The sequence below is a fragment of the Falco naumanni genome, chromosome 3 (genome assembly GCF_017639655.2).
Source record: "Falco naumanni isolate bFalNau1 chromosome 3, bFalNau1.pat, whole genome shotgun sequence".
NCBI classification, from domain to species: Eukaryota; Metazoa; Chordata; class Aves; order Falconiformes; family Falconidae; genus Falco; species Falco naumanni.
The window spans coordinates 92,026,897-92,051,428 of NC_054056.1; the positions used below are offsets into that span (position 1 = coordinate 92,026,897).

The following is a 24,532-nucleotide window of genomic DNA, read 5'->3' on the forward strand; positions in this document are numbered from 1 at the left end:
TTTTCTTCCTGGGGGCACTGGATCTAAATTGCTCTGACATCTTTCTAGTGCGATAAAAGTGCTTTCCTGATTATGAAGATAGATATTAAGAAGCACTTTTATTCATGAATGGTTTAAGATATGTTTCTGTCCAGATGTTTTGCGTGAAGACATTTGATTTGGCATTTCTGGCAAATCGTGCTCCTAACAGAAAGGAGATGCAAAGCTCCTCCTGGATGGGAGCAGCAACTCTGGGTTTTGATTCAGTGAAGGATGTGATTATTTAAAGAGATGCAGCATTCCAGGGATGTTTCTGAAGACCACAACAAAGATCGTGTCCAGTGGTCTAAGTATCTTTTTCATTTGCTTTCAATAATTGTGTCTCCAAGTTGAGTTTACTTTCCTGCCAGTTCTGATCAAAGCATTTTCACTATAAACTAATTTCATTTTGGTCTGTCTGCCAATCCAAATAAGAAAAAGTGTTGCTGATAGCTGTATGATTTTTTTTCTTTAATACTGTTCTCTCTTTTTTTTTTCCTTTCTGTCTCTCCAACAGGCCATCTGTGGAAAAGAAAAAAGAGAAAAAATGAAGTACATATTCTTAGTATTTTTCATTAATTTATTACCACAGTATCCTGGGAAATCTTTGAGAAGAGATGACAGTTACCCAAAAACATTTGAAGACATTAAAAATGAGATAGCTGGCTATAGTGATATTGCTAAAGCTATTATTGATCTTGCCGTTCACGGAAAAGCTCAGAACAGATCTTATGAAAGATTAGCAGTTTTTGCCGATACCATAGGACCTAGACTCAGCGGTTCAAAAAATCTAGATGCAGCCATCAAGTATATGTTCAGTGCCCTGCAGGAAGACAGGCTGGAAAATGTGCACCTGGAGCCTGTGAAAGTACCTCACTGGGAAAGAGGAGAAGAGTTTGCAATGATGCTGGAACCAAGGAATCACAGCATTGCTATTCTGGGACTTGGGAGCAGTGTTGCAACTCCACCAAAAGGTAACTTTTCATTTTGAAATTAAGTATCTCTTGCTTTTTAAAGCCAAATGGTATTATACCCCAAACAACTTCTCTCAATGGTCAAACTGAAGTTTTCTCCATGCTATAATAGTTCTGCAAGACAGAATGCTATTTTTCTGGAACTTTTCTGTGTGACATGGTTGTGAATGATGCAGTTTGGTTGAACCGACTTGTAAAATTAGAGTTGATTCCTGAACACCCCATTAAATCTATACCATTTTGTTTAACACTGTTGAACCTTGTTTGCAGAGATTCTGCTCCTCCATTGAGGTTAGTGGGAAACTTGTTCTTGTGATCTGGGGTTTTCCAGCCCTTCTTTGTAATTTTGGCCACAGAAGTTCTCCATGGGGTGTTCAGTTGACAGGTGATTTCTGCTCTTCTTGCTGTGCCCTGTCCTGCCAAGCTCGGTACTTCACTCTGGCAAAAACCAGGACAGCAGGACAAGAGAATCTTGCACTGAACTTGGAAAGTGCCAGCCCCTCGCTAAGCTTGGCAATTGGTATCTGCATGTCCTTTCCTTCCTCGTCTCATGATCATCTTGGAAAAGTCTTTGAAACTTGCCGATTACTGGTGTGTTGCCTTTTAGTGGATCATGTGTGATGCATTACTTAAGAGAACAGGAATGATGGTTGGCTGGGCTCAGCACAATTCAGGTGTTTTGAGCCCCAAAAGATTAGCTTGCTTGCAAATGAAATGATTTCTAGGATTCTCTTTTTGTACGCATTGATGTGGGGCTCTCAAGATTGCTATTTAAAGGCTGGATGACAACCTTGTTTTGTGATTGCTTTCCATAAATAACAATAGACTTATTCCTAGACCGCTTTAGAAGCATTCTTATTCCTTTATGAGAAAATAAATTCAGTTTAGGAAATAAAAGGTAACATGATACTTATAAATATTTTATTAATTATAATTTTTTGTGATAGTGAGCTTTCTGTTTGAAATGAAACAAATAATGTATAAAAGCTGTTTTGTTTAGAAAAAATGATACAGCCCTTCAAAACACAACAAAGTAAAACTGCGTAATTTAAGATACATTTGAAATAAATCTTACTTGGTTTGGGAAACCACTATTGTAAATTTGTCTGAGGTATTTCTATCATATTACTAAAGTAAACACATGCTTAAAACCCAAAACAACTAATCCCATTAATGATACCCGTTTATCCCATGATATGTCTAAGACTTAGTGTTTTTGTAGGGAAATATTTACAGCAAAAGTTAAAGCTACAACTTCTTTTCTGTCCTTTCCAATCCTATTTCAAGCTTCCTAAAAAGGAAAGTAAAATTAAAATGGCCTTTTTGGTGCTGAGCAAGTGTTACTGAACCTGCAAAGAGAACCTGCAATTTCATCTTGATGAACACATCTTCACATCCCGAGAAGTCTGGTTTTCACTTCCCTTTCTCAGCTGGGTAGTGGTTTGCACGTGCTTGGTCTTACTTCTAGGTTTGCCTTTTTTGATTTAAAGAGATACTGAATTTACATGTTTAAAAATGCTTATAGAGGCTAATGGTGTCCTTATTTTTTGTCTGTAAAGATCTTAGTATACTGATGACTGAATGGTCAGGCTAGTACCTGTTGCTGGTAATGTCTTGGAAGTTAAGATGGTATTATCCAGTGCTGGTTTATACTGAGTAATATTTAAAAAATCCACAGTATTCTTCCTCACCTTTTACTTTCCTCTGAGATCTGCCATGAAGAGGTGTATGTGTTGGTGCTAGAAGACTGCATGGCGGTGAGGTCTTTCACAGCAGAGCATGCAGTTTCTCACACTTGGTGGAATCATTTTGATTAAATTACTTGCCCTCTGACTTAAAATCTATCCTACTGTTTGTGGCTGTTACAGTTTCTGCTGGTCTCATCTTGCTCTGTGCAAGCTGTTACAGGTTTTCATGCTTGAGAAGGCTATGTGGGGTAGCTGGTTCCTGGTGAGCTCTTGGCTCTCATTCTTCCAATCGCTGGACCCACCGCCTGGCTGACGGAAATGTCTGGTGAGGGCTGCTCATCACCAGCCTCTCTGGGCAAGAGAATTGCAAGGTGTGCTGCTCAGGGAAGTGCCTGTTCTAAAACTCACAGTCATACCAAGCATGGAATAAAAAATATGTGGTTAGACTATTAAAACCACTGCCTCATTGCTTTTCAGGAATTCATTTCCAGATCCGCTCCTTTTGCTCTAACCAGCAATTGTCACCATGCCCTATTCCCTGAGAAAAAGGGATAGACAACTGCTCTAAATCACATCAGAAATACTTAAAAAATTTCCCTCAGAGAGGGAATATCGACAGTTCTGTCTTGTTTTAGCCAAGAAGCTGTGAGAGTGTGAGTCATCCTGTAATCAAAATAATGCAACTCAGTGTGAGATGCTTGATGCTGATTCTCCTGGCGTTGCTGTATGGGATCAAACAAGGGAGATCTACTGTTGCCATGCTGAGCTTTGCCAGAGAGACTCGTTAAAGCCCGAGGACTGGCTTCAGATGTCAACTCCATGATCTGATCATTGGTGCCTGGGTTCTGCTCAGGGGCAGATGCACCTTTCAAAGCTGCCTCTAAAGTGGACGGTGCAGGTGATCCCCGAAGGCGTTTAGTATTAGCTTGATAATTTTTGCGTGTTTTAATTCAGTGTTCTTACCAGGATATGTTTCGGACCCCTCAGTTTACACACCACTGTCTTATGTAGAGACCTGACAGATCCCTTCCTTGACACTACTGATGCCTACTTAGAGTCAGAGGGCAGCACTGGCTGGACTTTGTGTCTTTTAAGGCCTGGGGATGGGATTAAGATGAGAGGGGGTGACTCCTGCATCCCAGCAGGAGATACAAGACACCGTTTCTTGCTTTCTTACCCTCAGTTATGTCCTGTATTCCTCCCTTCCCGTTATGAGCCTCTAAGCTTTGAGACCTGATGAGTTAAGAAAATAGGAAACATTGGCAGAAACTGAAAACGCTGCTGCTCTCTGGGTGTGCTTAGTATTTCATGCCAGACTCGGTGGCCCCTAGCCCTCAGAGCTCCGTCTGAAGCTCAGCTCCCCAAACCAGTGCTCTGAAGGACTCTTTATTAGCATGGCAAAAGCCTAACAGCAGTTAGAAACCTGGCTTTGGATGTTGGAAATTCGGGGATTATTTTTGCTTCTGTCCATGGAAATTCAAACCGGTGTTTCCTAAGAGTGACCCAATGGCCAGAGCACATGCTGAGGCTGCTCACTTTCCATTTCAGCATATGCCATGTGATTGTGGAAGAAAATCCATGATCCTTTGGGACAGGAGCAGGAAACCCTAAATAGTACCAGTATTTTAGCTGTAGAGCCTGAGCCAGCATTGACTCCAGCATACAAGGAGTGTCTCTTCCTGCAGATCTTCTATCTAACCCATGTCTAAGGGATTGAAAACTTTACGGGATGCGGACGGAGTGTTGCCCTTTTATTGGATTTGCTGGGGTTTGCCCAGTTTTGCTCAGATATGAGTTTGGCATAGAGCTGGTTGGCTCACTCGAGGTTGGAACCATTCTGATGATGTGCAGGAGGCTTTTCGGTACTTTGTGATCTTGTGGATAGAATTCACATTTCCCTATTTTCTTTTTCAGGACTGGGCAACATGCCAGGGTGTCAAGTTTCCAGACTGAGTTTGATTTACACAGCAAAAAGAGACAGCACAGAAAAGGCTAGAGATTTTTTTTTTTTTATTGAGGGAAAAAAAAAGGCTTTTCCTTTCAGCGTATCTCAAGATTTGAACATATTGGGTCAAGGAGAAAGTTTTCAGTTCCTTTGCTGTCTTTATAAGAAGGGAGTAACTTTCATGCCCATCTTAGTGGCAGGGAGAGGAGAAGCATGAAATGCAGTGTGACCTGGATTTCCAGTATTCAGCAGAGTTTGAAAATGGTCACTATCTGGAAGAAATGGATTCCTAGGTAACAAATAGATTGAATGTTAGAAAGTGCTCGGTTTAGGAATCTGACGAACTGGAGGTTTACCATATTTAGTCAATGACCTTGTCTCATTTCCAGTGTTTCAACACTGGCAAAACATACAGATATATATAGAGAGACCGTGCTGATTTCTGGTAGTACTGATTATATCCCCCAAAATCTGAGGAAAATAGATATAATTGTTGCTTTGAGAATCCCATAATTGAAGGAAAGTAGTAGTTTAGCAGATGTTTGACCGTAAAGTATCAAAGAATTCATATTTTTTGCATGTCTTTTAAAATGCATTTTTTTTCCCCTGACGGGTGTCTCTGCCCTTTCATTTTAAATAAATACTGACAAGTAGAACCAACATCAGAATGCAGCCTGCCCAAAATGTCACCTCAAAAAAGGAAGTCTCTGGTTTCTATGTACTGTTTGTTGCAGCAAAACTGAAATAATGTAAGTATGAAGATGAGGTATTGGCAGACTTTTCCCTAGTTTTTGTGTGGAGTCGTGGGGGTTTTTTTTGTTTAACTATCAACAACAGTTGGTCCAGTCTTGGTCTTACAGAAGGCGGTGGGAGTTTTGCCACTTAGCTAATAACAAAATAGTTCCAGCCTGTTATTTGTAAAATGAGGATAATATCTTGAAGCTGTTGAAGGCATGTGCTCTTGCTTTAGGCTTACAGTCTTTTTAAGTCAGGGATGCTGCTGAAAGAAGTAGTGTGGCCCCAGTCCTGGCTGATGTATTTTTCTCCTGTATTGACCCTCCTTTTTTGTTTCTCAGTGGTGGATTAGGGAATTCAGCTAGATTAACAAAAGGCCAACAAGAAAGTTAATTTTCATGCGTATCGGAGAATTTACCCTTGACTTGTCAGGATCTTGGACCACTGACCTGCTGGGGGAGAAAGAGATCCTTCTGGAAGGATTTGGGTATCCCTTTTGATGAGGGGTTCAGTGCTGAGAGCAGGGGTTGGGAGAGTGGTAGGCATGAGAGCGCAGTGCATGGTAAAGCCCTCCTGTCTTCCCTGGATCGCTTTCTTTGTGCATGAGGAGCTATTGATTCACATCTTGAGACCATGAGCCTCAGTATTGCATGCCTGGATTGTTTATTATTACTTAGAACAGTGCTGCTTGCAGTATTATAATTATGCTGCTATTTTTCTTGGAATATAAAAGGTGATGTCCATGAAGGACCTCAGACACTGTGTTGTTCAGTGGCCTGGCATCTGGGCCAAAAGTTAGTGCGGTGGGGTTTCAAAGATTTAGAGAGTAGGTGTAGCTGTGTGGCTTTGAGGTGGACGTGCTGTCTGGGAAGGACATGCATTCCAGTTGCTGCTTTACTGAACTGTATGGATTGGCAATGGCAAAAAAATGCATTTTCACATCTTGGCCCTTTTCAGTGTCACTGAGTTGAGGGTGATGACTTCAAGGATAAGCCCAGGCTGAAGCTTCTGCCTCACACTAATGGAGACAGGATTTGAACATGGTTTTCTGCATGCATGGGGAATGCCTGCACAGCTGGGTGGCACTGTCACCTTCCCTCCCAGGGGATAGCCTGCAGTGACTGGCATCTTGACTTGCTAAGGAGGGAACGGTTGCCCTTGGTACTCCTGCTTTGGGCATCTGTGTGCTCTGAAACTGGCTCTTCTGGATCCCGTTCTTGGGTACCCGATTGTCCCCAGACTTGCATAGCAAGCCTGTGCCAGGTGCAGGCCTGCTCCTGGGAGAACCAGAACTGGTGCCCCTACTCTTTCCGTGTCCAAGGCTTCATGCTGGGGATTGGGTCCAACTCCCTTGCTGCTAGGATTTACTGCTGCACGGTAAGCTACATGTTACTGAAACCAAACTGTTCCAATGAGATCCAGTACTTGCTGAAAAGTTTGTCATATTTGTTGAAAATGTAACTATTATATAGTGTTTATTTTTCTCTGTGTTCTTAAATAATAGAGTAATACGTTTAGTCTCTGTGCTGTGCATCAGAGCTGAATAGACTCATATCCTTTTGGATAACTTTCCTATGTAATTTTAGTTTCGTGAAGTAATTCTCATTGCTGTTCCACAGAGTAGATGAGGTCACATTTTCCAGGAGTATATTCAGATTTTACAAAATCTTTCTTCCTGATAAAAGCCCTCTTCTTCATTTCACAGTTCCCCTAAAATATTTATTCTTTTCTTCATATTATAATTCTTGTATCAATAAATATTGATACGTGTTGATAGAGAAAATGTTTTTCTAGGTGTTAAATTATTTCAGATGTTCAGTACATGCTAGTAGTTTTTGAGTGAGAAAAAAAAAAAAGGGTTAATACGAATCTTTCATTTGTTTCAGCCTGACACCAAGCCTTAATTGCTCTGGTTCTGTGGAGGGAGATGTGGCATCCAGGGTATAAGACTGCCATTTTTACAGGAGCACTACACATCCCAGCTGCTACATTACAACTTTGTATGTGCAAATCTTTCCTGTGAGCCATGCAAAAAACCCTCTAGGTTCAAGTTACCTCTAGGTAACTCTGGGAAAGAAGCTACCTTGCAAACAGGCACAAGACAGTGCATGTGGGCCATTTCTGGAAGAAGCAGCAGCATGGTACTTGTATCCTGGGGACATGGTCAAGCCTGAAGGATAACCGTGTTAGCCAGGCTAAGGTCAGAAAAGCCTGGGGCTACCACCTGCATGTGCTTAGGGTCAGCATGGAATACAGTATACCTTGATGCGGCAGCTTCCAGGCTAACTTAGCTTTGTAGGAGAGCTTTGTGGAAATGGAGGAATCTGTGAAGTGGCAGCCATCCAGTAGACAAGAAATGAGGGTGGTTTGATGTTGCTGGTCTGTGAGGCAGGACTGTGATCATCGGGTAGGCTTCATGCACTGATCTTGTGGGGTGTTGGTGCACCTACTCTGTCTTCCTACCTTGAAGAAGTGTCTTGATTTCCTGGTCCTGGTGTCATGGTGCCTAGTTCTGATGAATGGGGAGGTAGCATTCTGTCTCCCTATTGCGCTTATAACCACAGAGACCAGGTCATGTTTCAGATATGTTTTTCCCAGTTTCAGAATCTCTACCAGTACCAGAACAACTAGATGTGTTGTTGCCCTTTTGTGTTGGTATTTCAGGCGGTATTTTAGGCTCAGGATGCAAAAACTTTAAATATATAACACACAGGGAAGTTTAGCAGAGACTTGGTTGATGTAGTTTCCACCATTGTTGTATCTAGACCTAAAAATACCGTATTTTAATTGTTTTAAACAAAAAATGCCTTGCACATCAAATTATTTATTTGGCAGTGGCAGCTTCAGTGCATATGGATCAGCAGCATTGCTGTTCCATAGTGTGATTTGTGAGAGAAATCATAATTCTTATGTTAACACAGTGTGAAGTAAATGGAGTTTGGAAGGTACATAGGAGTGAGTGTTTCACTTGCTGTTACTGGAAAAAATTATTGTCAGATTAACGATGGCTGCATTTGGCTTTGTAACTAGGTCTCCAAGGGACTGTTGCTGTTAACAGGATGACAAAAAAGAGCCTGGGGGAAAAAAAGAGAGCAAGACCATAATTGTGTAATAAGGAAATTAGTATCCAGTAAGATTCAACAGTATGTAAATGATATTTCTTCCTGGGTTTGCTACATTCTTCTTTTAATACAGCAATTGATTATAGCTAACTAGGTTGAATTTCTGTGTATTTGAGTTGAGTGTTTCTAAGTTAGTAATAAATAAAACCCAGTAGGGACTGGGTTCACAAATCTCAGGAATTCCTGATACTTGTGGTAAAGTCTTGCCATGTCTTGCCCTGGTGTATCCAAGAACAGCAACAATATTCTGTGGGAAGTTTCCTTGACATTTTAATAGAGATTCACCAGCTTTTAAAATCATAGAATCACAGAACGGTTTGGGTTGGAAGGGACCTTAAAGACCAACTAGTTCCAACCCCCTGCCATGGGCAGGGACACCTTCCACCAGACCAGGCTGCTCAAAGCCCCATCCAGCCTGGCCTGGAGCACTGCCAGGGATGGGGCATCCACAGCTGCTCTGGGCAACCTGTTCCAGGCCTCACAGTAAAGAATTTCTTCCTAATATCTAATTGAAACCTACCCTCTTTCAGTTTAGGGTGGATTTTCCCTTTTTTCCCCCCCTTACTCTTCTTTGAAACCTGTTACTGACACAGACGGATGCATAGCTCAGATACTAAAATGGCTTAAATATTCACTGCATTAAATCTTGGCATGAATAAATTATCTCCTGAGGAATTCCCTTTGAACTAATCTATTTCTGGCATGATTGCTGGTAGATAGGCAGGTGCTAGGAGATAACTCTCCAGACAGAATTTTTCACACCAGGAATCAGACTTCTGATGTATGGCAATGTTGCAGACAGCTGATTTACAGGGTTTTAAATATATGTATATATATAATTGGACTTTCTGTAGCTAATAGAGTAACTGTAATCAGTCTTGCCTCCATCCTGCCTGAGACAGATTTTAGAGTTTGCTAATGCGTACCATGCCATTTATCTCAACTGGCAATTTATTTCAAGTGTGATCATCAAACTTGTGACGTATCGGAGTGTTTAGATAGAAGCTTACATTTTTGTGTACAGAGGACTTTATAATACATAATTTTGTTGGTAATTGAAAGTTGCCTGCTTGTTCCCACCATTAACACCCTTCCTGTACCTTAATTCTCAGAAGTGACAGACTACAATTCACTGTTCAACCTGAGGAATGAGAAGAAACGCATAGTACTACATAGATTCTTTTGCTCGCTCACCCGACCCAACAATATGTGTAATGTTTCACATGGCAAGAACAAATAAGCAATCTTCTGCTTCATACAGTCAGCCAAGTTTATCATGTTCATAATTCTGTCTTCTATGCTTCATGCCCTTTGCTTAGCTAATTCCCCAGATTCTCCATATTCATCTTCTGCACTGTGGGTTATAATCTTTGTATTTTGCTTAAGTAAGCAGCGAACCCAGCTCCCTACTTACATGGGTTTTCTGAAGACTTCTGTTCAATAACGCACAGCCAGGCTCTGGATCAAACAACAGCAAAAGTAGGAAAGAGATAGAACAGCTTTTGACATGGGAAGCAGAGCCATGAGGCGCTGAATTGGTAGGAGATGCAAGACAGAGTTTTGTTAATTTGGTTAAAGGCTCAGTAAGGTGAGGCATTTCCCATTTTTAAAAGGAATAATTAATTCCCCTTAAACTGATAAACTATTGAGTTTTTCTGTTTCATTTCTCCCGTTGAACAGGAGGTCTTAGGGTGGTTTGTGTATGCGTGTCCACATTTAAGATAAACATTGCTCTTGTCACTTCAGTAGATGAGACTGTAATGATATAAAATGGAACTAAAATGCAAGTAAGTCATTGAATTAGTCAGAAATTATACAAGAGTGAAGTTTTACTTTAAGTTAACTTAACCTTGTTTTTAAGCAAAGTAAAGAGAGCACAGTAGTTAATGTTTTATGTATACCGTGAAGCCATTAAGTTAAACTTGCAGAGAGAACCTTTGTTTTGCTTTGTCAAAGGATAGCTTTATTTAGCTTTTTTTGGAACATTCAAACGTAGAGATACTGGGCTGGAGGTTGCAGCTCTGTTTTTATTCCATTAGCTTTAATTCCCACAAAACTCACTGTACAAACTCCTGATGCCTGTTGTCTAGGGAGGGCCGTAAATATACTTCTCCCTGAAAATTTTTTAGGGATTATAGGTAGTTACTAGCTGTCTGTAACATTCTTTAAAAACTGTCCAAAAAAATTGGTGTTTGTTCATTAATGCAGTAAAGTGTAGTTCTAGAAGAGTTGCATTCCTTGCTTCTGTTGATGGACAGTCACTAACGCAGTATGTGCCCTTCCAGTGCCTGCTGTGCAATCCAAGTGGAGCAATGAGGAGCGCTAATATGAAATACAGATTGCAGTATCAGTCTACTGAGACCATGACTTTTCTTGTGGAAAACAAAATTTTGCAGATACCTGGCTTTACTTCCAGTGGCATAGTTCCATGCCCAGAATGATCCTGTCGCTGGGATGCTCCTTAGGTAGGCAGCTGAACCTGCAGTTCATCAGAAGCAGCTGGAGTCTGTTAGCACACTCAGCTACCTGCCAACAACAACTAGTAAAATATGAATGTGATTCTCTGGGTTGGCTCTCTGTGCCTCTTTCTGTAAAGCTAAGAATCTGAATAGTTACTCAGTTAAAATTTTTACACTGCTTACACTAAGTTCTGTAGCTAAAAGTCATGGGCTTTTGCTGTAGCAGTAGATGTCTGTTGCACTTTTAGTGAGTGGTGAACTCTTAAGAAACCAAACTCTTTTTTTTGTGTGAAATAGTTTTGTTTTAGTACTGTTAAGGTACTGTAGTTTTATCTTGAGGAAGCCATAAGCCTGGGTGCACTGGTGCTGGGAGAGATGATCTTCCTAGTTTTCTATCAGGTCTTCTCAAGTATAACAGTCTCAAATACAAGCCTTTGAAATCTTGAAATCTCCAAATAATTCTTATGCCACCAAAAAAAAAAAAAAAAAAAAAAAAGAAACAAAGACGACTTTCAAGGGGAAACATTTTCTTCTTACAAACATACTAGTTTGACTTCTTTGACAAATCCTTGTTCTAAACATTTTTTATTAGTTTTAGTTTTCGGTGACGTATTTTGTGGCTTGTAGGTGAAATGTACAACACTAAATTTTAGACATCCGTTACTCCTTCTATATTTAGAAGTACCAGCTCAAGTTGTTAAGCAGTTTCTACTTATCGCTGTAACCAATCAACAAAACTGGGTTTTAAGCAGAGTGGTCATTTTATGCTATGAAATATAGGTCCTCAGTTAGTGTTCTGAAGAGTTAGAAGGATTCTGTGGCTTTGGGAAAAACTGCTTATCTATAAAATCCTTTGTTTTTTCAAGCAAGATAATACAGCATTTAAAAACTATTTCAACTATTGAAAACAAAGAGCTGGGTGGGATCTAACTTACCATGTGGGAACAGTTCTGCAGAAGTACCTGCCTATGTTCTCTGTATCATAACTGGAAAAGATGGGCTCCTTGGGAAAACGCCTAGACGGAGATCCAGTAGAACTGTGGCATTCTCCTGAATTAAATATTAAGATATTTTTTTTTATAAGCACACTTGCAAAATTTGTTGAAACTGCAGAGCTTTAATTTAATTTCATTTATGGATTAAATAATTTTGTGTTTCAATCTAAAAATATGTGCTTCCAGTTGTCTTACGTTAAGCCAAGTTGTTTAGCAACATATCAAAACAATTCCATGAAAAGATTACTATCTTTTTTTATTAATCCCATAGGCAGTTTTTGCAAATGTTTTTGTACTACGAATGATTGCAGTGAAGCATTACAGTACACGCACAGAACAGAATTCTCCCTGTGTATCCTTCTTGCCCTTCAAGTTATGTTGTAATACCAACCTGATAGCATGGTTTACAGAACTGTGTGTACTTGGTTTGGGGTGCTATTACATCTACTTAGTACCAATCCCTTATGAAGTATTTCACATAGTATTCCTTTTCCAGTAAGAAGTTAGATCTGTTCGCCTGTGTTCTGCACACTGCATGCTTTTCTGTCTCTTAAAATTGGCTCTAGGAAAGTTATAAGTTATAGGAAAGCAATGTTAAAGCCACTGTAATACTTTCTTTCAGGAATTACGGCGGAAGTCATAGTGGTAGCTTCTTTTGATGAACTGCACAAAAGAGCTCAAGAGGCCAAGGGGAAAATTGTTGTCTACAACAAACCTTTCATCAGTTATGGTGAAACTGTGCGATACAGATCACAGGGAGCAGTGGAAGCTGCTAAAGTTGGAGCAGTGGCATCCCTCATTAGATCCATTGCTACTTTTTCTATTAATAGGTAAGCATTTTTCCCTTTTCTCCCTGTGACTTGCATTTCAGCGTTTAGTTCACATGTCATTTCTGGGCAGGCATTTTTGTTCTCTGTGACTTAAATATTGCCGGTTATGAGTGGGTGTTTGGTTTTGAAACTGTTGGCTGCACAATTGTTCTTTTCCCCTGTGCTTTGTCATTCTTTCAAAATGTTTTCATTTTTTATTACTGATCCAAATTTTGTATATTTAAGAACTTCCTGCATTCTCAAGGCTGCCATAAATAATCTGAGATCAACCAAAATCAAATGTCTTTGGTGACAACATGCACTAGATTGTCAGTGATGTTATGAGCTGATCATTCTCTATATTTGACTAGAATGTAAGTGTACAGATTTTATCGTATTGGTCATTTTCCTAGCACAAGACTGACTTGTCTAGCTGGAGTAGTCTGAATATAATTATCTAGAACACTTTAGCAGTAAGGTTTGTAATTCTCGTGTTGCTTTTTAAGTAAGGTATGTTAAAATAATGATTTTTAAAAAACTAAGTATTTTTAGATGTCTTAGAGCTTTTTTAGTCTTCTGGTTGGTAACAGAATTCCTTATATTATCTGGTGATTTTTTTCAACTCTGACAAAAGCTTACACTGAAAATGCTCGTGAAAAAGATTAGTTGAGGCATAGAGAGGAAGTGGAGTCCAGCTATAAGGTAAAAGGGTGACAGGTACAAACTGTCCTTTAACATAGTTTTTTTAAAACTTTACACAGTTATTGGTGAGCTTAATGCCTGCAGTGAGCTTTGTGTGTTAGCCAACTATCTGCAATGAGAGTTCTGGTCATACAGACTTAGACAGAAGAGCTGAACTGAGAACTGCAGACAGGACAGAACCATCTTCCTGCCCACTCTCCTGAACCTGTGCTGTAGTCTGAGCAGGAGTGGCAGGGGCTTTAAGTGATGCCAAACACAAAGCTTGACTGTTTAAACCATGGAGCTGTGTTAATAGAACTGCTTCCTTAAGATAGCATGGAAGAGACTCATGCAGTTTATACAAAAAGTGTGGTATTTTGTAACATTGTTCTTTTTTTGGCAAATACATGTATAGAGCAGTACAGACTTCTTATTCCTTCCCCTAGTTGCCCAGTAGCTCTTTACCCACGGAGTTGTGAGTCACTGGTGGTAGTTCACCTGACCCTGAATGTGTGGCACATCATAAACTGGAATTGTGTTCTGGTTAGATATCAGCATGATTTTTTTTTAATCTCTGCACTTAGGTTTTCTTTCTACAGAAGTCTAGGTTGGTAGGTGGGACAGGGTGGTATGACTTTGGGTCTTGCTTGAGGCTGGGGCTGGGAAGTGCTGGGTCAGGCACTTGGAAGCATGCTTGATTCCACCATTTCAGACAGAACATAAGTGGTCACATCTCAGCAGCGTGAGAAGTGTGAAAGCATCACTATTAGTGATGCTTCAGGAAGTCTGAGAAGTGCAGTAATGCCAACTAACTGTATTGGATCACGTGCAGAGGACAGCTTTGCTGCCAGTGTAGTTGCTTGATAGCATCTTTATATGCTCTGTATCCCCCTAAAGAAGCCAATATTAACTGTTTAAAATGCTTTCTCAAAAATACTTAGAATTCAGACACTATCCAAACTACACTAGTGTATTTATTGATGCCCAACAAGTGTGATGTTTATGATACATTTTCTAATACTTACGATTTTCTAATAAAGTTCATAGTAATGAACAGATAGTAGAATATGTTTCAAAAACAGTTTTATGAAAAAAATACATTGTTTCAAAATAGTCTTACTTGGTTTCATCAAAGAATATTGCAATCCATAGTCATATCATAGAATCATAGAGTAGTTTGGGTTGGAAGTGACCTTAAAGATCATCTAGCTCCCACCCCCCTGCCATGGGCAGGGACACCTTCCACCAGACCAGGCTGCTCAAAGCCCCATCCAGCCTGGCCTGGAGCACTTCCAGGGATGGGGCATCCACAGCTGCTCTGGGCAACCTGTTCCAGGGGCCCACCACTCACCACCCTCACAGTAAAGAATTTCTTTCTAATTCCTAATCTAAATCTGCCCTATTTCAATTTAAAGCCATTGCCCCTTGCCCTATCACAACATGTGCTCATAAAAAGCCCCTCCCCAGCTTTCTTGTAGGCCCCCTTTAGGTATTGGAAGGCTGCTGTAAGGTCTCCCCAGAGCCTTCTCTTTTCCATGTCCTTCTTATGTTGGGGAGCACAGAGCTGAACACAGGATTCCAGGTGGGGTCTTATGAGATCAGAGCAGAAGGGGAGAATTACCTCCCTTGACCTGCTGGCCACGCTTCTTTTGATGCAGCCCAAGATACAGTTGGCTTTCTGGGCTGTGAGTGCACGTTGCCAGGTCTTGTTGACCTTTTAATCCACCAGCACACCCAAGTCCTTCTCCTCAGGGCTGCTCTCAATCCATTCTCTACCCAGCCTGTACTGATACTGGGGGTTGCCCCAACTCAGTCGCAGGACCTTGCACTTGGCCTTGTTGAACTTCATGAGGTTCACATGGGCCCACTCTCAAGCCTGTCAAGGTCCCTCTGGACAGCATACATTCCCTCCAGTACGCTGACTGCACCACAGAGATTGGTGGTTTCATCAGCAAACTTGCTGAGGGTGTGCTCAGTTCCACTGTCCATGTTGCCAACAAAGATGTTCTGTTGATTATCTGCAAACCAGAATATGATCTAATGCTGTCCTTAGTTCTGGTGCCATGCAGAGGTGTTCATTTGAAAGCAGCTCTTTGTATCTTCTGTTGGCTGGACTATTTATGGAAGTGCATTTTAACATGTAATGGAAGATTTAAAGGTGAGGAACAGAGGTGGAGACTGAAGGTAGTAAAGTTTATTTATTAGGTCTGGGTACTGGCATTACAGCTATTTCAGAATTGCATGAAAAGAGAAGAGAAACAGATGCCAAATGCATGTTTGTTTAGAAGTATTGAATCTTTAATTGGGGCTGGGAGCTGAGGTGTCATTCCCAAAAGCAATTTCAAATTTATATGCTGCCAGTAAGCGTTTTTCATTAAATGTGCTTTCTGTCCTTTCTTTGTTTACCTTCACTTTTGGGTGTTTTCGGGGTGTGGGAGGGATTGGTTAATCTATTTTTTCCTCTAATATGGGAGGTATTCAGGTTCAGTCTGTCACTTCTGCCACTCCACGATGCCTGGATCTGTTTGTCTTGTTTCTGACAGAAAATAGGTATTGCTGTAGGCAGGACGGGTTTTCTTATGCATGCCTTCTCCTATGTTTTCTCTTCATTATTAGCTGTGTGTCTCCTTGTCTGTCCTACCAATGTGCTGTGCTGGATGTGGTACTTCTCCATCAGTGGCTGGGGCACTGTTTGTTTAAGTCACTTGCCTTTTTGATTGACTGATGGGGAATACTGCATCATTGCAGGGAGTAGCATGTTGGAAGAGTGAGAGATGAGAGGTAAAAAGCAGATAAAAGACCTCTAAATGCTGTGAAAGTCAGTCTTGCATTTATAGTTATGTGCATATATATATACTGCTGCTTTGTTGACCAGAACCTTTACTTCTTGAGCCTGTGTGCATGTGCACCTGTAATATGAATAACTGATAATGCGATTGTGGCAGTTTTCCAACACATTCTGGAAACACCTTAGAAGAAAGTATCCTCCTTTTGCTACTGCACTATCAGTAGTACTGCACTATCATTTCCATCAGGTAAACGAAGGGTGGAACTTCACAATTTTCCCTAAATTATATCAGCTTTGGCGTGGTTTGTATTTTAACCCCTTTTCGACAGGGGATCACTTATTATTATTTACTTTATTTGCAATGAATTAAGCAGACTACTAGGACAATGGAAGCCACTTTGTGGTGTGATTTCTAGGTGATCTTGTAATGTGAATAATATTGGTAGGTTAAAACTAGGTACTTTCCAGTGGATTAACATATTAGGCTAATTAGGCCTGATTACTAAAGCTTACTGAATTGATAAAATCACACCGTGCATTAAAACTGTTCTCTGGCTGGCAGCTTGGTGACTGTTCCTTGTTCCAGAGATGGCAAGTGGCTCCCACATTGTCAGGGGCAAGAAGTGTGAAGGGAGCCTTTGAGCAGGGATTATGCAGGCAGTTTGTTTTTCTTTAAGGTATGGTAGTATCGCTGTGGAGTAAATGAAAACACTTGGGAACTCTCGTATCTCAGCTCTGAACGAGGGCAAGAAGGGGTGAACTTGAATACATTCAGGAAAACTCAGTACTGTGTTTATATTAGGGCTCATGCCAACTCACTGGTGACAGTGAAGGACTTGAAGGATTTGTTGTTGAGTTTCAAGAAGAGAATTCATTTATTTAGGACAGAAATGGTAAGTGAATAGGAAATAAAATTAGCAATGTCTCCCTTGGCTTATAAAGAGGTGAGAGTAGTTACATGGTTGGTATTACGAAGTTGTGTGGCAGTTGTGTCTTGTGGCATTGTCATCATGTTGTGTTAGAGTCAAATAATTCTCTTGCTACTTTATAGGAATCATGTAAGAGTGGGATTTTGTACTTAGGAGAAAGTCACTGTAACAGGTAGGTAATTTTCCCTGCCCTCCTCTGAAATGGTGTGTATATGACAGCCTTTTTCCCAGTAACAATTTCCTGAAGCACTGGCAATTTGGTGGTGAAAACATTTGAACATGGGTGTTAGGAATTAAGAGTAATTGAACTATTTTTAACCCACCTTCTCAAATAACACATATTATTGTAGTCGGTCAACAGTATCCATAGTATTTGACTTTTTGGAGAAATTTGGATGTTGACTTTTTTGCTTTAATAGCTTGACTGTACTGTGATTGATTGTCTTGTACATGTTAAAGTGATACATACATTTACTGTTGTATACAATAAACTGATGAGTATTTCCCAGTTTGTAGTGCATGTTTTTACAGCAAAAATACTTACTTAATTTATGAGGCACGGTTAAAATTGTGCTTGTAATAAGCTAGCCATAAGTCTGGTTCTTTTGCTTCCTAGCTGTATGTTTTTAGAACATTTAATAGATAAAAGGTATCCTTTAGCTATTGAGATGGTCCAGTGTTTATCCTGTGGTATGTGTACTCATGTGAATCTAAAACTATAAGTAAATCCTTCTGTTCCTCAAGAACCACAGATTAGTAAAGTCATAACACTGTCTTGTAATAATAACCCCTTGAAGGGCTCTAGAAGAAAGCAAAATTGAGTGTTTTTCAAGAACTCAAGAAGAAAGATCACAAGAATCCTCAGAGATAAATGCCAAGAACCCAATTACTAATTTTTTAGATGCTGCAGAACAATTTCTCCAAAATGTAAGAAATCCAACAGGGAACATATTACAAGGCCAAAATAGACCAAGTAGTACTTTGACAGTCTGGAAGCTGTTAACAAGGTCAAGTTACTTGACCAATACTTGGTCAAGTTCTTCTCTTTCTGGGATGAATTCAGCATCTTAGACTCATCTGAAGTAAGTAATTTCCTTCACTTTCTCTCCTGTTCTTCAGGCTACAGGTGGCCAAGACACAATGTCAGGTTGTGAAGCTCTAGTAACCCTAATCAAAAGCTGTGTCTGGATGAAAGCTGAATGCATGAATGGCATGGTGCAACTCAAGGTTTATGGCAGAGGTTGCCTAGATAGCCTGAGTGGATGCATATAATGCAATTAAGTGCAGGCATGCCAGGGTTGGAATTTCAAATTCACATACATTTAATGAAATGATAACTGTTGCTTTTCCTTTATCTTCATTTCCCCTTTTTGTAACCTCACTTGATTTGTTTTCTTCTACCACGTGGAGTCAGGTATACCTTTTTCTATATACATTGTACTCTCAAAGAGTATTTTCTTTTCCTCTGCTGTTTTCCCTTATATTCTTCACTGCTTTATAAACAACTAATTCCCTTCTCAATCTTACTGGCAATGTATGTGAACTAGTGTTATTTTTCAGCTCTCAGGTGCTGGCACAGTGACTTCTTACCACATCACCTCTTCCTAATGCTTGGTCTGTGCCTTTAGTTCCAGATGTGAGACTTACCTGCTAAGGAGAGCTTCCTTCTATCACTGAAACTCCATCTCTAAGGAAAGAAAGGGCTTATTCACGTCAGTAGTGGCAGACATTCAACTTTTGTTTGTTCTACCAAGTTTTCTGAAGTTTGGATGGTGCTGTAGTTTTGGTAGGATTTCTTTTGCTTTTGTTTGTTTTTTTTTATGGCAAAGAAATGCATCTGGCCTTTAAAACCGATGTTTGGTCTTTGAAATACTGTATCCTGTGTCATGAGCCCTGAATGCTCCTTTCCCCCCTGTTCTACCCCTCCTTCCATGATGGATGCCAGTATACCTGAGTTTTTGGTACCATCTTAGGAGTCTTTCTTCCTATGACCTGTCCATAGCGGGGGAGCAGTGCTGTGTCCATGTGGCATTGTATTTCAGCTGGTAAGCACTGGCTAAGACTTGTATGTGAGCCTGAGAGCAGTCTTCTTTTAATATGGGACTCGACATAACCTGAGCCCAGCCTGATCGTGACCTGTAAGTCACGTCCATGATAGTCTCTGTTGCTCTGTGTGCATGTGGTCTAGCTAAGCAGACCTGTATTCAGTTTTGTGTGTTATAGGTGGGGAGTCAAGTGGGTGAGACGGGTCACTTTGCCCTAGAAAGCTGCCCCTGTCACCCATTAAAAGGCCTGGACCATCAGCTATTATTTTCAGCCAAAAAATATTGACATGTATGTAAATCTAAAACTTAACCTACATTCTAAAATACTTTCAGGAGCTCTTCAGCTAACCAATTCATTTTCACTGTCTTCTTTCATGTTGGTTATTTAATAAACAAAACAGTTGTTGTGAACAAGTGAACCTGTGATAGCACAAAATCAGAGTTAGGTTTATCATCACTTTTTCTTTAGTAGCTTTGCCTGTTGTAGTATGGGACTGGTCATACAGACCGCTGCACAACTCAAAAAAATTAGCTTTCCTCAGGTATTTGAGTTTAAGATTGTTCACTGCCTCTGGCACCATTGAAAAGAAAATAATTAAATTGGTTTATATGTACAAAGTGAAGTAGGAGGTTGTGTATAATTAATTTTTGTAAGTTTTCGCTTCACTTCCATGTTTTTGTGCAATGCTGATGCGCACCTTTTTCTGATCTGCCTATGGCACCCTGGTGACATGATTTCCTGGTCCGCTGAAGCCATGCAGCCTTACTGGCATGTCTGGCCGCATTCAGGGGCCAGCCTGGCTGGCACTTGCAGGATGCATAGCTGGATCGAAGCTAGAGACATGTATCATCTCTGGTTGCGTGTACAGGCTTAGAGTGTGTGAGCTGCTGGTGCCGTGGGTGCATTTGAATTTTGGCCAATCCTCTCCAAGTGCTGTGTCAGTTCAGGAATATGCAGTTAGCCCGTTAGAGCATGTAGTATGTGAGTTAATTTCCTGCAGTTCTGTTCAATCCTCTCAATTTTTTCTTTGCTCCTGATTTAGCTAGCCTTGGGCTCTCAAGTCTGCAGGGATGGGATGTATTTTAGTCCATCTGTAAACCTGCTTCCTTGGTTTTTTGTTAATGAAATAATCTTGTGTCGTCTTCCCTTGGGATCAGGGAAAATATTTTCCTGGTTGTCCTAACTTTTTCCACTTCTAATTGCAAATCATTTTTACATCTTTCAAAACAAAAATCCTTGTGTTGCAATGGAGTTTTTCCATCTGTTATTATAAATAAAGTAAAAATCACTTTTTTAAAAAAACAAAATGCTCCTGAAGATTTAGGTGCAACAGCTGATACTGGGCATGTGTTAGCAGTTGGGCCGTGCTAGGTGCACTTACTGAGCGCATCTTCTGCTTTAGTTTCATTGGACAGCAATCTGACCTGGTGCTCAGAGACTGCTTGGTCATCGGCCAGGCAAGGATTTTGGGAGGTTCACTTCAAAAGCTCATTCTTTATTCAAACTAAAAGGCTAATATGGACATACCATGTGAGACCTTTTTGAAAGTCACGTAATCTATATAATAATTTAAACCATTTGTGGTGTAATTTCTATTATAGTGGCCAGAGATGTGCCCTCTGTGATAGGAAGATTCACTTCATCAGTGCAGGTTGTGGCTCTTGATTCCAAATGACAATTCCAAGAGCAAGTACAGGGACAGAGACAAGGCTTTCTCTATGTCAGGGAAGACAAACTTAGGGATATTCACTGCATGTCAGCCAGGTAGATCTCCTTCATGCTGATATGTGCATAAAATCAAACATTACTATTATTGAATTCTTTTTGATAGAAATGACAAAACCAGTTTGCCTTTTTGTCAAGAAAAAGCACTGCGAAAGATCTTTTAAAGGGAGAAAGTTCCTGAGTTGTCTCCAGAAATAATGTTTTTCAAAGGCTGTCTGTGGCACAAGACATTTCTGTGAGTGTAAAAGTAAACTATTTCTACATTCCTTGGGTAAAAGTGTCTACTATATTTACCTTTCTCATTTCTGTGACAGTGGTAAGCTGGTATCTGGAATTTTTCTTGATTGCTTGTAATGCAATGTTCTCTGGTCCTGGTGTATGCTATTATGAGCAGTGCCACCACTCTTACTTTTAGGGAGCTAGATGCTGGATGTACTGAAAAGAAACAGTTTGCTTATATTGTGTGGACCTGACCTGAATGAAGGATCTGATGCCTTCATTTATGTACTTGATAAACTTTCTTTGCTCATTACCATCTTCCAGTGACAGAGTACCTGTTTTCATTATTGCCTTGTGGGTTTTAATTGTTGGGTTTTTTTCCTCCTAGCATGTGAGTTCTGTGCGCCCAAGGTGAAGTGATGAATGTGTACTTTGAACAGTTATTTTCTTCCAGTGGGGAGGAGAATGCAGTTGCAGTCAAGGTAGTTTAGAATTGATCTCTGAGGAAATTGATAACTGACGAACCTGATTCTCCCTTGCTTGATATTGTGTGTGTTCGCTTTTGACACTGCAGAATTGTTATTAAAAGTTTCTCCTAAGCAGGAAGTATCTTCTGTCTGCTTTGTGCAGGCTTAGGGAATGCGTGAGGCATAAAGGCAGCAGGAAGCTGGGTGATAACTGTAGAGATGTAACAGTAATGCTGTAGCCTGACTGAAGAAATCAGGAAGCACCACTGATTATTTGGGAACACTTCTCACTTATGGGATCAGTATAGCTGTGGGAAGTGTTCATGGGAGACATCTCAATGAGAGACTGTCCTGAGGCAAGATCCTGTGGCAATAGGATACAGCAATATTGTCTTCTGTTCTACTAAGGGACCAGAAAACAAGGATAAAACCCTTGTTTGTGGTGTAATGAGGAAATAAAAGCAGGCCATGTTTTATAAGTCTCTGGTGAGCTCATGAAAGATTCTAGTTATGTTTCATAGTGCTGTGCATGTTGTCTTGCTGCCCTTAGACATATGAATTGGTGGTGGGCCGTGGGATTTATTTTCTTGCCCTGCACTTACAGGCTTTCCCTCCAGGATCTCTGTATATGTTGTTGATTGACAATTCATTAATCTTTACTTTGCTTCCTGTGTTCCCTGAAGGTCAACATGCCAGACTGCATTCTGCAGTGCAGTCTTCGTGCTCACTTTTGGCCAAATCCTAGCTGTCAGCAAGAGAACTTAAGATGTCCTCAGAAGAAATGGAGCCTGTGCTTTAGGAGATAATCATATTGTACAGTGGGTTCTTGCTATTTGAGCAGTGATTAAGGAGTCCAATTTCAGGTAATTTCCTAATAGTGAGATGGTGTTTCTTAAGTCCCAGTCCCTCTTTTGCTTTTGCCAGACTTCTGCCTCTTTTTGCTTTGAACTGCATAAGTCTTTTTTTACTGCAAAACCAGTAGACAGGGTTTGGTGTAACATCTGAAACCTCTGGGTAATTTCATACACCCGGCATATTCTTTTTCTTACAAAGTCAGTAAAATGCTGATTACACTGACAAGGGCTTTCTCTACCTCCTCCTAGTATTGGCTACTCCTGTTCAGGAATATGTTCATGTAACTGGGAAGAGTTTCATCCATTTAGTGTCTAGTAATATAAGCAGTGTCCTGTAACTTTGGTAGAGGCAGGTAAAGGGCTTGTAAAATCTTTGTCAGTAGACTGTGCTATCCAAAAAGATGCTGTGAGGGTAACAGTCCTTTTGAAATCTCACTTCGTCAACAATAGCTTCCCAAGGTAAACCTTTATTAATGTAGTATTCAAGGTTTGGTTTCTTCTCTTCCAGCCCACCCCCTCTCATAACATTACTGACTCATACATTTTGTTGATGGCTAGGTGGCCACCCATATCATGCATAATGTGTTAACTCTGGTCTTTTTCGGGTACCGTGAGCACCCACTGATTAGATTTAGTGGTATTCTGGAGTTAGTAAGATTTAAAGGAACAGCTTTATTCTGTCTTTGCATTACTAGTTCATGTATATAAAGATGTTGATCATATAAAACTGCCAAGTTTTGGCTTTCTTGTACTGATCTTTAAGGAGGTACAGCTGTGCTTGCTGTGAGTTGAGCACTGGGAACTTTTTTCCCCATGGTTTCCTGTTACTCCCCGATCAGCTCTGGCTTTCTTTGGTGCTGCCAGCCCTTCCTTCTGAGCCTGTAGGAGTTGCTGTGCCTGTGAAAGCCTCGCTAGTAAGTTCAGAACCATCTGACATGATTGTAGCGTCTTGAACCACCAATTGCGTGTTCTGTTTTAGTGTTCTGACAATATCCAGTTTTCTCGATTACACTGCCAAGTGTCTCATTAGTATGTGATGACCATAAGTGTAGAGGATTGAAGAAGAACCTGACAATGAAAATGCAGATAAAGATTACAGAGAAGAATCTGAGTAATACAATGCCAATGAATTATTTTCACAATGGGTATATTTATTGTCAGCTGCTGCTTAGATCTGAGAAATATGTGGATTGTCATTTCAATTTCTCTGTAATTCTTTGTGTTTTTTCCTGTGTAAGTGCAGCAACTGAGGACTTTATCTGGAGTGTTCATCTCCAGAGCACATGAGAACATGGCTCTGAAAAACTGGAAGAGATTAAATAGTACCAGAATGGTTGTGCCAGAATGGTACAGAATTGGTGTTTGGGGTATCCTAGCCTAATACTATCCTTTTTTTTTTTGTTAAAACCCACACAAACAAAACCAAACCACCAAGCCAAAGAGAGTAAAGACTCTGTTTCTTGATGTATTCTAGGATTAACCCCATTAATTTAAAGTTACACAGCAACTTTGTTTTTGATTTTGGTCCAGGCAATGCTGAAACAGCTTGTACAGAGGTCTACTATATAAATTCACCTGCCTATCCAATTTTCTTTTTCATGTTTTATAACTGCTTTTCCAGTTTGTACTTCCCACTTAGTATTGTGTCTACTCCCTGTGTTATTCCACGTACTTTTTCAGAATCTATTTGATATTGTTCTTAATCTGATGTGTTACTAACAATTGTCTACATATTACAGCACAGTTTTGACATGTTTATATTAAAGTTTTATTTATGAAACATGTTCTGTCTGCTGTAAAATATCTGAAGTATCCTTTTCAAGGTTTACTGCTGATTTCCAAAAGTGAACACAGGTTTATGTAGGAATGCTGTCCGGATTTGTGTGCTTCACAATCCGTCTCATGCATACAACATGTTTTGTTTTGATGTGTAACATTTTGCTTATGTCATGTAAAACAAAAATCAGACAAATATATGTGCCATTTTTAAAATACACTTAATATGCTAGTCAACTGTTAATATCCACAGTCTCTCTGGTTTATGCCCCAGGCATGCAGAAGATTTGGAAATGCTAATT

General features: G+C 40.2%; 1 protein-coding gene across 4 annotated transcripts in view; it reads left to right on the top strand.

The window, feature by feature from the left end:
- CPQ (carboxypeptidase Q) overlaps window positions 1-24,532 on the top strand; it is a 158,452-nt gene that overhangs the window by 20,857 nt on the left and 113,063 nt on the right. For all 4 annotated transcript variants that reach the window (XM_040587388.1, XM_040587387.1, XM_040587385.1 and 1 more), the window contains 2 exons: window positions 536-992; window positions 12,559-12,766. In XM_040587388.1, coding sequence (XP_040443322.1) covers window positions 536-992; window positions 12,559-12,766 — 665 coding nt within the window. The remainder of the gene's footprint in view (window positions 1-535; window positions 993-12,558; window positions 12,767-24,532) is intronic.